The sequence below is a fragment of the Stegastes partitus genome, unplaced genomic scaffold (genome assembly GCF_000690725.1).
Source record: "Stegastes partitus isolate 25-593 unplaced genomic scaffold, Stegastes_partitus-1.0.2 Scaffold1307, whole genome shotgun sequence".
Lineage (NCBI taxonomy): Eukaryota > Metazoa > Chordata > Actinopteri > Pomacentridae > Stegastes > Stegastes partitus.
In genome coordinates this window covers 140,108-153,408 of record NW_007579038.1, presented here as the reverse complement: position 1 = coordinate 153,408, position 13,301 = coordinate 140,108, and the positions used below count along the sequence as shown (strand labels likewise).

The following is a 13,301-nucleotide window of genomic DNA, read 5'->3' as shown; positions in this document are numbered from 1 at the left end:
ATTGTTTCACAATAACCAAACCAAACTCATTATGCAGATGTAAAGTTATTCAACATCTTTTTTTTTTTTTTAACATTACTGATAATTATATATTGAACATTCAGAGAGTTTGGCACATTATAAACATGTGGACATTTCTTGTTTTGATTTGCCACCATTTTTCCCTATTAAAGAAAAAAAAAAAACACACAAGACTTATTCAAAACTATCAAATCTCCTTTTAGTGAATTTTAAAATGTAGAGAAATATTTTAAATTAAAAGCATTAGTGTGTTATTTAAAAGAATAAGTAAAAGCAGAAACATTTCTTGGATATTCAGGCAATCATCTTTTAAACTGGTTTGGGTTTCATCCCAGACGTCCTTCATGATCCTGCTGACAATAGGTTTGTCTTTCTAGAGGTTTAATTCATCCTCTGTAGACTCACATACACTCTGTCTGTGAATGAGCTGCACAGAGCCTCCAGGAAATACATCAAATATTCTATACAATCAGGTCCACAAATTCTTTAAAGATTTCTGTTATTCGGAGGTGGAAGCAAGAACAGCATGTCTGAGAATCACACTGCCTCCACAAGAAAGCATCAAGAGTGTTTTCTCATAATGACGAGGATTCATTCCCTCCAAGTTCTGCACAGAGGTCACCTGAAGGTTACTTGTAGTCCGTTATGTGACCATTACATGCATTTAATTAGAATATTCCATCACAGTCATACATTTTGGGCTCATCCACGGTTGATTACCACCTAACTAAAGGCTGAACAAAGGAGGAGAGACTAAAATAAGTTTATTCTACAGAACTAAGAAGGAAGTTAACCTCAGTACAAACACAAAGGGGGTCGTTGCAATAAATTTATTACAATAATACGAAAACTGAAATGTTATTACAATAAAATAGAATCTGTTTTGGATCCAGTTTCACGACATCATGTTGGTATCTGTAGGTTCACCCACAGAGCAGACAAAGGTGAGTGTGAATTTTAATTTATTCAATTCAACTAATTAATTAAATGTCTGAAACAGTTTACATTACAACAAGTTACTTTACCATCACAGGGAAACTTTACATTACAGGAAAATTATGAATCAGATCTGGATGCTGATTGGCCGGTCTGGACCATTGATGATGATGAATGTTGTAACTGTACAGATGTTGTGTTTGACAGAAACATCATACTCCTCAGAAATAAATGTGAAACTTCACGTGGGTCCTTTTCTAGTAAATTTCTGAAAATCTCATGTATGTCTAATGTTCTAATGTTTGCAGCTCTTATGGTTCACTGACTTTCTGACTGTTGATCGAACTAAACAGGCTTTTATCATCTTTGAGACACCCTGATGGACATTTTCACCGTCCTGTGACATTTTAGAGTCAAAAATAATTAACAAATTAATCACTAATGAAAATAATCTTAAGTTGTTCCCTGAGGCGCAACAAAAATTTAGATTTAATAATAGTTTCTCTTGAATTCATGCAAAAATCATGTCACTGCAAACAAACCACAGCGAGAGTCAAACTGCAGAACTGAAACTAAACAGCTAAACAACGGCTGATTAATCTGTGGATTATTTTCTGGATGAATCAATCAGTTGTTTGAGATTTAAAATGGTGAAAAATGTGGATCAGTGTGGATATAAAGATATTCAAATTTACTGTCATACAGGATGAAAGAAACCAGAAAACATTCAAATGAAGAAGCTTCAATCACAAAGTTCAGACTGTTGTATTTAAAAAAATAACTCAAGCTGATGAATTGATGATCAGAATAATGAATCATTAGAGGCTGATCAGTTGCGGCTGCAGTAGAAACAGTGTTTGTGCTGCTGATCTGACCTCTATTCATTGTGTAACTGAAGTTTCCTGTGAACTTTGGCTGACCAGTCGGAGATTGTCCTCTGAGCTGTTGAAGATTCCTATCAGCTTCAAAACAGACATCTCTGCTGGAACCACAACACTGTTCAAGCACAGCTAGCACTTTCACAGATATATTCAGATTTATAGCGAGTTCTTATTTGACCAACAGATTTCTTCTGGCTGGAAATGACAGAAACAAGTGACAGAAAAAAATAAATAAATAAATAAAAGAATTTCAAGGGTATGAATAATTGTAAACATTGCTTCTAAAAAAAAGACAACATAGAACTCATTAAAGTTTATCATTAACATCTGGTACATAAAGTATATTCCATTATTTATTACACTGATCTGTATCTGCTGAGAGACTGAGATTAGAAACTAAAGGCAACATCAGGTGTTTGAGTTCATCACAGCTACTGGTCCTGGTTTTACTTTAGTCAGTGATTCAGAGGAAACTTCGAGCCTCCAACAGGAAGGTTGATGTTATTCCAACCGGAGGCCCAGAACCCTTAGCTCAGCATGAGGTGCTTAAGCATCTCTGCTGGTTTTCTATGTCTTTCTGGTCACTGAATTAACTGCTAAACATTTTATACAGACACTGGCCTGGATGCTTTGATCTCTTTTTGGCCCCTCATCCACCTGCAGCTCCCATGGACCCTGTTCTGACCCTGTTATAACACCAGCTGCAGGTGAGTTCAGTCAGAAACATGTTGCTGTTCAGGCCTGATAGTAAATCAGGGTTAACATGGAGGCCCACCCCTCCCCTCTGATTGGCTGGTCACTCACAAACAGCCTTTGAAGCGCCTTCCCCTGGTGTTCTCTCAGTGGATCTGGTCTGAGGGAGTCCAGACCTGCAGGATCGGACCAGCAGTGCAGACATGGGTGAGTTTATCTCTGCATCACTGTTGCAATTGCACTGCATCCCAGCTGCTTAAATCTGATATTTTTCTCATAGACTTTGGTTGGGCAGAGCTGCAGCTCTCAGGCAGGTGGTTTGTTAGTTCTGACCTTTGTTCTGTTTTCTGCCGTCCACTCCTGAGCAGCTGCTGCCTTTCTGTAGTTTGTCACATTTTACATGCTGTTTGCACACGCGCACACACGCACACACACATACACACACACACACACACACACACACAAATACAGAAAGAAAGAAAACCAAGTTGGTGAGATTTAAACAATCTTCTGCCTACATCTGACATTTTTCTTATGGAGTCTGGTTGGTCAGAGCTGCAGCTCTCAGGCTGTTACTGACCTTTGTTCTGTGTCTTGCTGTCCACTGTGCAGATTGGACTAATGAAGCTGCATTCCGTCACATTTTACAGGATGTTTGCACAGAGTAAACTCATGATAGTGAGAGTTAAGCAACTTGCTGCTTAAATCGGATGTTTTTCGGATGGACTCTGGTTGGGCAGAGCTACAACTAAAGACTACTGAAGCTGCAATCCATTTGAATTTCCTGGCTGTTTGCACAAACTGTATTACAGTTAGTGAGATTTAAACTGCAGCTAAACTCCATCCATTTTACAGGCTGTTTTCACAGAGTTAACTCAGGATAGTGAGATTGAAACAACTCGCTGCTTAAATCTGATGTTTTTCTGGAGTCTGACTGAGCAGAGCTGCAGCTCTTAGCTTGTTTCTTACTGACCTTTGTGCTGTTTTTTTGTTGTCCACTTTTGTCCACTGCGTAGCTGCTGCCTCTGTGCTGCTCAGGACTAACGAAGCTGCATTCCGTCAAATTTTAAAGGCTGTTTGCACAAAGTGAATACAGATTTGTCAGGTTTAAGCTGCTTTTTAAAGTAGCAGCAGGGTCAATCTGTCCTTAGTATTTATTATTCTGCAGATTATTGATGAAAGTTTTAAACGACAGTTGATCAGAGTCCTTTCTGGTTATTAATATTATTGATTATTGCAGCTGTAAAACTGAGAGATCAACAATGATCAACAGAAAAACCCTTTAAACTGCAAAATGTGCGTGTGTGTGTGTGTGTGTGTGTGTATGTGTGTGTGTTTGTGTGTGTGTGTGACATAACGCTGAATGTGTTTCTGTCACTTAATGAATCCCTATTGGTCTTGAACTGCTTTGGTGTTTGTGGACTTCAGTCCCCCATTTGTAGAATAAAGAGTCCAGACTGGATTTTGGGCATATGATCTGGACTCAATTTCACAAAACATCTGGAAAGAACACAGAAACCAGCAGCTGGTGTTAAAGTCTGTAACTGGTGGTTAACTAACAAAGTGAATAAAATTGAGTTTCCACCAACCGGTCGAGGCAGATGGCCGTCCCTCCCTGAGCCTGGTTCTGTTGGAGGTTTTTTTTCCCCTGTGGGGGTTTTCGGTTCCTTCCCACTGTTGCGGACTGCTTGCGGACTGCTGAAGCTTATAGGGAATCCAAATGTTTTGGGTTGTTGGGTGTTTCTGTCTCTGCCTTTGTGAAGCGCTATGAGATGACTTGTTGTTGTAAATATGCGCTATACAAATAAAATTGAATTGAATTGAAAATTGAATTTCTAACTGTGGCAGCGACAATGACCTCTGACTGGTGGTTTTGTGTTCTTTGTGTTTGTTTTGTGTCTCTTGGTAGTTGTTTGGTTTGTCTTTTTAGGTGTTTGGTGTCTCCTTGTGGTTGTTTGGTGTATCTTTGTAGTTATGTAGCACACAGTCACTGTAACCAAACCCACATCAGTCTCTGCTCAGCCTTTTGCAGCGACCTGCTGAACATCTAGCATTTAGCTTGAAGCAGAATATCAGAATATTTCTGAGGGTCAAAGGTGACATCAAGATTGAAGGACTCCTGACTATGTTTATTGTCTCAGTGAGGACTTTTCTTTAGGGGGTTTTAGGCGCTTCATGTCTACATGTTAGAGGTTTGTGATGGAGGTTGATCTCTGTTGTTCCCCAGCCAGCTGTTCAGGATGTGGACCAGGATACCGCAGTCCGCTGGACGCCATGAAGGGTGAGTGGCATCATCAGTTCAATTAAGAGAACTTTATCGGACCAGAAAACTCGTCTCAGAGTCACATGATCACTGAAACCCCACTGCAGTGGTAAACTGGTTTAAGGTAAACGTGCTGCCGACCCAGTTTCACTCAAGCCTACTGCAAACTAGGTTGAACCTAAACCTATTGTAGACCTGGTTTAACTGAAGTTTAAGTTCAGCCTGAGGACAGATTTTACAGCCCATATCTTTCCATCCCTGAACTGACCATGTTTCACTGTTCTGATCTTCTGAAAGCAGGCTTATCACTTCCTCCTCCTCAGTTATCTGTGATATCAGTAACTAATCACCTGACCAACAGAACGCGGCAACATGAATCAAGTTTTTATATCATCTTAGAAAATATTACATCTTGGAAACCAGCCAGAGTTAAATGAATCCAATAAAATGACTGCAACCTTTTAAAACTAATAATTCACATCTGCAGTTCAGGTCCTCTCAGCATTACTGTCAAAATGTAGTTTTATTCAACAAGCCGCTTCTCTTCATCACCTCTGACTCCACATTGAACACAGTCATGTCACATGTATGTTTATTTCATGTAAATGTTCAGCCTTTCCCCTGCTTTCAAGATGCTTTCCAGACATGTTTAGGAGCAGATAACAAACCACACAAAGGGAACAACAGAAGTATTAATGACTGCTCAGCTCCATTTGGTGTCCCTTTAAAGAACCAACATGTTCTCTGGGTTTGTCTGTCGTCCTGGTTGCAGGTCCTCGGGAGGAGATTGTCTACTTGCCCTGCATCTACCGCGGCACCGATGTCCTGAAACCCGACTATCTGGCCACTGTTGACGTCGACCCAAAGTCACCAACCTACAGCCAGGTAGACTCGAACCAGTCTGTATCGTCTGTCGTCCAGCTTTGGTTCTGTGCTGGTTTAGACTGGTTTTAGGGCCAGTTTTAGGACGGGTTTTTGACAGGTTTTAGACAGGCGTCGGCTGGTTTAGGGGCCGCTTTAGGATCTGATTTTGGACTGGTTTTAGGGCTAGTTTTTGACAGATTTTACATTGGTTTTGGACTGTTTTTAGAGTGGTTTTGGACTGGTTTAGGGATTTGGTTGGAAAATTCTTCAGTGGTGTCCTAACTGCTCCAAATCAGCACAGAACAAGTGACATCAGAGTCAAGAAATGTAGCATTTATACAGACATACCAAAGATTTCTCCTCTGCTCACATCTGCTGATGCTCTTCATCCACCAAGGCACATAGTGCAGACTTGGTTATTTCTTTGCAAGTTCTGTGCACAGTATCTTTCACAGCCTTCTGTACGTCAACAGTGGACAAAGAGCATTGAATCATCACATATAACACTAAATTTTTATAACAGGATGATTTTAAAGTGGTTTAGAACTTGTTTTGGACTGGTCTTAGGACTGGTTTTAGACCGGTGTTGGACTGGTTTTAGTGCCAGTTTAGGACCTGATTTTGGACTGTTTTAGGGATTAGATTTTAGAGTAGTTTTAGGGCTGGTTTTAGGACTGTTTATCGACTGGATTTTCACCTGGTTTCAGACTGGTTTTAAGATGTGCAGACTGATTTTGGACTTGGTGTTAAACTTGTAGACTGGTTTGAGGGCTAGTTTTAGACTGATTTTACATTGGTTTTGGACTGCTTTTAGATTGGTTTTAGATAGGCTTAGACGTTGTTTTAGACAATTTTTGGACTTGTTGTAGACTGGTTTTTGGGCCTATTTAAGACTGGTTTAAGATTAGTTTAGGAGTTGTTTTAGACTGGTTTTTCATCTGAATAATTTAGCTGTTTGATAACAAACATCTTTTGTTCTTCATCAGGTTTCTCCTGCTGCTGCTTCATTTCCTTCTCTTCTTCTTCCTCCTTCAGGTGTTTGTTGTCTCTGTCTTTATCCTTTGAATCTTTGTCTGTAGCTGTTTTCTTTAATCAATTTATGAATCAATCAGATCCACATGTTCTTGTTTTTCTGTCCGTACCTGTATAAACATGAGCACGTTGTTATAGGTGATCCACCGGCTGCCGATGCCCAACCTTCGTGACGAGCTGCATCACTCTGGCTGGAACGCCTGCAGCAGCTGCTTCGGAGATGCCTCCAAGTCACGAAATCGTCTGATTCTGCCATCACTGATCTCCTCCAGAGTCTACGTGGTCGACGTAGGGACGAATCCAAGAGCGCCCAAAATCCACAAGGTACCTTCAGGTTTTACTGACGCTGTTCTGCAGAAGTAAAGCAAAGTCTAAACCCATGTTCAGGCAGTGAGTCCATCACTGCACCCAAATGACCTGCTGCTCTCACTGAAAGACAAATCTAACACACCTAATGATTTACTGCAGCTCTGAGGCTGCCCATGACCCCATCTTCACCCCAACATCCACCTGTGGGCTCTGAGTCTGTGTGTACCTGCAATTCACAAAATTCCTGATTTTGACTTCAGGGTTTTAACTTTGTACTGGTTTTAGGTCGGGTTAGTTTTACTCTGGGTTTATACTAGAATAGCATCTTGGAAGACTTACTGCCGTTCTTCTGTGGATTCAGTCTGTCTTAGACTGGACCCATGATGTTGAGATCAAGATTCTGGTTTTAGGCTCATGTTAGGGCTTGTTCTAGACCTGTATTGGATCAGTTTCTGACTGGTTTCGGACATGATTTTGGGGCTAATTTTGGACTGGTTTTAGACTAGTTTTAGACTAGTTTTATACCTTTTTGTTTTAGTTTGCTTTGGTTGTTATGCTGCAGGATGAATTTATGATGCTGATGGAGGAGAATCTAAAGTGACCACAGTCACTGACCTGATTCCGACAATCCAGTTCATAACATTTTTACCTTGAATTTCTGAATTTGTTGCTGAAGCATTACAGACAGTTTACACAGTTTAATAACAGCCTGTCATTATTGCTGAACTTGTTGGATTTTTTCCTGGAAACAAACACATTTCTCACTGGTTGTATCAGAGTTTTTTATGTTTCTGCAGTGTGAAAGGAGCAGCTGTTATAAATCTGACTTCTTTGGGTTCAGTAAGTACCAGAACTGAGTTGTACAGAGTGAATAAAAACAGGGAGGAGGTTCATCCTGAGGTTAGACTGAAGAACACTTAGCTGACAGATATATGACTGTTCATGTGAAACACCAAGAATGTGTTGGATCAGCAGGCTAGGAATTAATCACAGCACTAATATGTCTGAGCCAGCTGCTACCCTGGACTGGGAACTTCATGTCCCATGATGGAAGTTCTACAGGGATGGGTTGTGTAATCGGAACAAAGTTTGGGTTTCCTTGAAACGGCCTTCAGTTTCCTGCAGTGAAGAACGTCTTTCAGACTGGAAGATGAAACACAAAGTTAGAAAACACAAATCTCAGCTTCTGATCTCAGCAAGTGTCCAGGCAGAACTATCAGAACCTGGTGATTCTATTACCTAGAACCACCAGGTTAATATTCAAGAAAAATTCAAGTCAGTAACACAGAAGTAAGAGTTCTTGTTCCACCAAGACCTGTTCTGTTGTTGTTGTTGTTGTTGTTGTTGTTGTTGTTGTTGTTGTTGTTGTTGTCATCGTCCAATTGTGTTAATTTGTGTCTTGCTGCATTGTTGTTGTCTCATTGTTATGTTGTTGTCTTCTTGGTGTGTTGCTGTTTTGTTACTGTTGTCCTATTATTGTGTTACTGTTGCTGTGTTACTGTTGTCCTGTTGTTGTTTTCATTTTGTGTCACTGTTGTGCGTTCAGATGGTGGAGCCGGTCGATCTGTTCTGGAAGTGCGGTCTGGCAAATCCTCACACCAGCCACTGTCTGGGCAGCGGTCAGATCATGATCAGCTGTATGGGAGACCCAGATGGGAACGGCAAAGGTAACACAACAACACAAGCAACAACATAAAAACACAAACACATCTGTAGAACAACAACACCACAAACACACCTAAGGGCTGTACTACAAAGTGAGATTAGTGGGTCAGCGAGGTACGTTGAGCATAAAGTCAGAGTTTTCAGCGTCATGAAGGTGGTTCTCTTTTCACCTGCTAGATATCCATGGCAACTGATGTTGCTAGCCTGGTTGGGACCAGGTTATGTTCAGAGTTTTAGGTTTAAATCGGCTGGAAGAAGCGTCTCCCTTTATCCAAACCGTTTCCTGATGATTCTTTATGAACCGTACTGATTCTGAGCTGAGGGAATGTGTTTTATCTGCAAACATGTTGAGCTGTACGTTACTAATATCACTGAATGAAGCTGTGGATTATTTATCATGTTGTCATGGGTTCTCTATCGCAACAACTTGTTGACTGAAGCAGCTGCACATGATTGTTTCATTTTGTGCAGAAGAAGAGTTACATGACACATTATACGCTTCCTTTTATGTGAAGGCATAGAGTCTGAAGCAGAAAGTCTGAGTTGACAAAGAAAGTTGATGAACACCTTCGTTATACTGGTGATCTCTGACTGGAGCTTTAGTTTTTGTCGAGCTGACTTACACATAGAAAGCCTGGCTATGTCAAACTTGCTTCCTAGTATACCTCTTTGGTCCCAGCGCTTGCAGACATTCTAATGAACCATCGTGTTCTCAGGTGGGTTTGTTCTGCTGGATGGCGAGACGTTCGAAGTTATTGGTAACTGGGAGCACCCGGGGGAGGCGGCGCCATTCGGTTATGACTTTTGGTACCAGCCAAGACACAACGTGATGATCAGCACTGAGTGGGGGGCGCCCAAAGCTCTGGTCAACGGATTTAACCTTGCTCACGTTAAAGAAGGTGAGAAAGGTTCTGATCCCAGCAGGGTTCCAGCTGGTACCCTTAGGGTGAAATCTGAGAACTTCATCTGAGTTCTCTGGTTCTGTGTTCAGGCCTCTACGGCAGTTCCCTCCATGTTTGGGACTGGACCACCCACAGGAAGCTGCAGACACTGGAGCTGGGTGAAGACGGCGCCATTCCTCTGGAGGTCCGGTTCCTGCACGAGCCAAGTGCCACCGAGGGATATGTGGGATGTGCTCTGAAGGGAACCGTCTTCCGGTTCTACAAAACACCAGTCAGTACTGCAGGGCTCTGATGACCTGTGTTGTTCTTACACTCTACATGTTAAGAGTCAAGCAGTGATCACTTCTTTCCTTGTGATGAAGGTGCAGTAAAATTAAAGCTTGGATATCATATCTGTTCTCATTAAAACTCTGACTGAAGCAGGTCTCTAACAGTAAAGAACCAATTGAAGAAAGTATCTTGTCTCTATAAACAAATCAATCAATTAATCAAACTGTCTCCAACAACAAAACTTCAAATCATTCATTGCTGCTGCTGATGGTGTGCAGGCATTCTGTTTTTACAGTGTTTACTGCTAATTAGCTAATGGTAGCATGCTAACACTAAGATGATGAATGTAGTAAACATTGTAGCTGCTGAACACCAGCATGTTGGCACTGTGAGCATGCTAGCATACTGATGTTAGCCTTTAGCTTCTCTGTTACTCTGGCTACAGCCCCAGTATGGTGTGTTATCATGCTAATATTAGCCTTTAGCTTGTCTGCTATTGTGCCAGTGTTAGCCTTCAACCCTTTTGTAAACATGGCTGCTGTATGTTAGCATGTTGATGTTAGCCTTTAGCTCCCCTGTTAGCACATCTCAGTGTGATGTCTGTGTCTCAGAAAGGTGACTGGGCTGCAGAGAAAGTCATCAGTGTTCCCAGCAAGAAGGTGGAGGGATGGATGCTGCCAGAGATGCCGAGTAAGTCAGTCTCACCTGTCTATTACCTGTCTGATTCACCTGACACCTGTCTATCTTATCTGTCACCGCTCATTCTCTTTTGTTACCTGTCAACCGTCTGTCTCACCTGTCATCTGTCTATTACCTGTCTGTCTTGCCCATCTCACCTGCCAACTGCCTGTCCGCACAGGTCTCATCACAGACATCCTGCTCTCATTGGACGACCGTTTTCTCTACTTCAGTAACTGGCTGCATGGTGACATCAGACAGTATGACATCTCAGACCGGAGGAAACCTCGATTAGTCGGCCAGGTCTGACTTTGATTCACCTGTCTGATAATGAATAAATCGAACAGGTCACACCTCAGAGAGAGACAGCTCACCTGTCTGTCTGTTCCAGGTGTTTCTGGGAGGAAGTCTTGTCAATGACGGACCAGTCAGAGTCCTGGAGGATCCAGAGAACCAGCCGCAGCCCCCGCCACGCATCATCCAGGTAACAGAGCCAGGAGGTAGTCCACCTGTCAGTCTCTTTCATCTGTTTCCCTGTCACCTGTCTCTCTCACCTTACTGTCTCTCACTTGTCTGTCTCTCAGGGGAAGCGCATCCCTGGAAGTCCTCAGATGTTGCAGCTCAGTTTGGACGGTCGCAGACTTTATGTGACAACATCTCTGTTCAGCGGTTGGGACAAACAGTTTTACCCCGACATGATCAGGTACTGACTCGGGAGCCTGCAGGGTCTCGGACACAGAGGGGTCCAGAGGTTCTGTGGTTGTCCTGTTCCAGTTCCAGTTTTTTGTGTTTCATATTAAAGTATGTGGACAGTACTGCTGTACACTTGGTGCTATGAGTGTCCACATACTTGTGATCAGTTGAAACCAGTGTACATCCTGTGTACTGATGTTCTTTCTGTTTCTGTGTTTGTTCAGAGAAGGTTCGGTGATGATGCAGATTGATGTGGACACTGTCAATGGCGGCCTCTCCCTGAATGAGGACTTTCTAGTGGATTTCGGCAAAGAACCTGACGGTCCGGTTCTGGCCCACGAGCTCAGATATCCAGGCGGAGACTGTACCTCCGACATCTGGCTGTGAATAAGAAGCTTCAGCTGCTGCTTTTTACTTCATCTCTCCATTTTCAGCTTTTATTTCATCTTCAGGCTCCTTTACAAACACAAATACAGCAAATCTGCAAAATAAAAATCTGTTTGAATCATAATATTCAGAACAAATCATAATGAGGTTACAAAAAACTGAACAAAAAGTAAAAACTGTTTCTGTCCATTTCTGATTTGAGCTTCAAACAGTAAAGCAACTTTACTTCCAATTTCACGGCGCAAAAATATATATGAGAACAAACAACCGAAATGCATTTGAATACACAGTGTGAGAATAAAAAATATTGAAAAACTGTAATTATTTTACGAAGAAGAAATTCTTTTATGTCTTGTACCAGCTGATTTTACATTCCTTTTTTCAAACACTAACAGTAGAAACACAAATTACAGGATTTAGATCTCTGAATGAGAATAAAGGGCATTAACTACAAATACATTAAATAACCTGGATTTTTTTTTCCTTATTGTTGCTCTTAAATGATTTTTGCTAAAAGTAAATGTGGAAAAACTTTTTGAATGTCCTATAATAAAATCAAAGACTGTTGAATAATGTTTTAGTGATCAAAAACAACAGCAGCACTTACAACCTGATGTGTTAGAAACTCAGATTTTACATATTTGTGGCTGATGAGCTGCTGATAATCGCGGCCTCCACACAGCAGGGGGCGCTGCAGGCAGAAATCTCTGCTGCTGTTCTCTGCAAGAAACAAACATGAAACAGAGTTTTCATTAAATAAAATAACAAATCTTCAGGTGAATAGACCAGTTGTGGTTTTCATTAATCAGATTCTCAGAATGAATTCTCTTGATCAGTTAAAACCAATCACGCTGACTGATTAGCCTAGATTCATGCGTTTTAATGGTTCCATCCTAGAAATCACTGGAACTTACTACTGTCTTGATATACATCATCTTCACAAGTGCATATAAACATTTGTTCATGTCTGTTAAATCTGTTGAGTCTTGATTCACGACATCAGTTTATGTTTAGATACACTTTTTTTGTTGATTTTGTTTTCTCTCTTCATAAAATTGTAATTTCATATTAAAATGAAAATTAAATCTTCTTTCAGTGTTTGTGTCATTTTTCCAGCAGATTTCTGACTGTTCTGGTGTGTTTCAAGTAACAAGCAGACCAATCGGTCGTCAGTCTGAGACTTAGCTTTCTGCTGCTGATTCAATGACATCATTATATAAAAATAATTAATAAACAATAATAATGAAGCTAGAGAGTCCACAGTAGAGGGACATAGTTGCCCAATGTATGCGTGTTTACCTGATTCTGTGTGTCACTGTGCAACTACTTGAGGAAGAACTTGCCTTGATTTTGCCTTAAATTGGTACATAATGTAACAAGAGCTTAGGCTATTATGTATCAGATATTTTGCATGAAGGGAAAGCGATTTGCTGTAATTTACACCTCAGTGAAGCACGTAAGATTTATGACCTTGAGTTTGACCATGACCTTTGATCCAAGGTCAAATGTCACATCACCAATATGGGTTCTTATCTGATTTTAATAAGAAGCTATGTGTTTATCTTACACCTTTTCAACATTATAATGGATTTAAAATTTGTGATGATTCAAGGCCTTCAGTGAGACCTTGACCTTTGTCTCAAGGTCATACGTTACAAGGCCACCAGTTTACAGGCCTCGAATGTCCTTCTTTCAGGTTCAAACTCC

At 41.1% G+C, this 13,301-nt stretch overlaps 1 protein-coding gene across 2 annotated transcripts; it reads left to right on the top strand.

The window, feature by feature from the left end:
- The first annotated feature begins 2,689 nt into the window (after nt 1-2,689).
- Nucleotides 2,690-12,684, top strand: selenbp1 (selenium binding protein 1). 2 transcript variants are annotated; one of them, XM_008298345.1, is made up of 12 exons: nt 2,690-2,738; nt 4,759-4,812; nt 5,567-5,679; nt 6,829-7,014; nt 8,546-8,666; nt 9,381-9,563; nt 9,656-9,837; nt 10,448-10,526; nt 10,696-10,817; nt 10,906-10,998; nt 11,099-11,217; nt 11,432-12,684. In XM_008298345.1, the coding sequence occupies exons 1-12, from the start codon at nt 2,735-2,737 to the stop codon at nt 11,592-11,594; spliced, it is 1,419 nt and encodes a 472-aa protein (XP_008296567.1). In that variant the 5' UTR covers nt 2,690-2,734; the 3' UTR covers nt 11,595-12,684. The 2 variants fall into 2 exon arrangements, with proteins under 2 accessions (XP_008296567.1, XP_008296566.1); XM_008298344.1 differs by lacking the exon at nt 2,690-2,738 and having other exon boundaries at nt 4,442-4,812.
- The last annotated feature ends 617 nt before the right edge of the window (nt 12,685-13,301 follow it).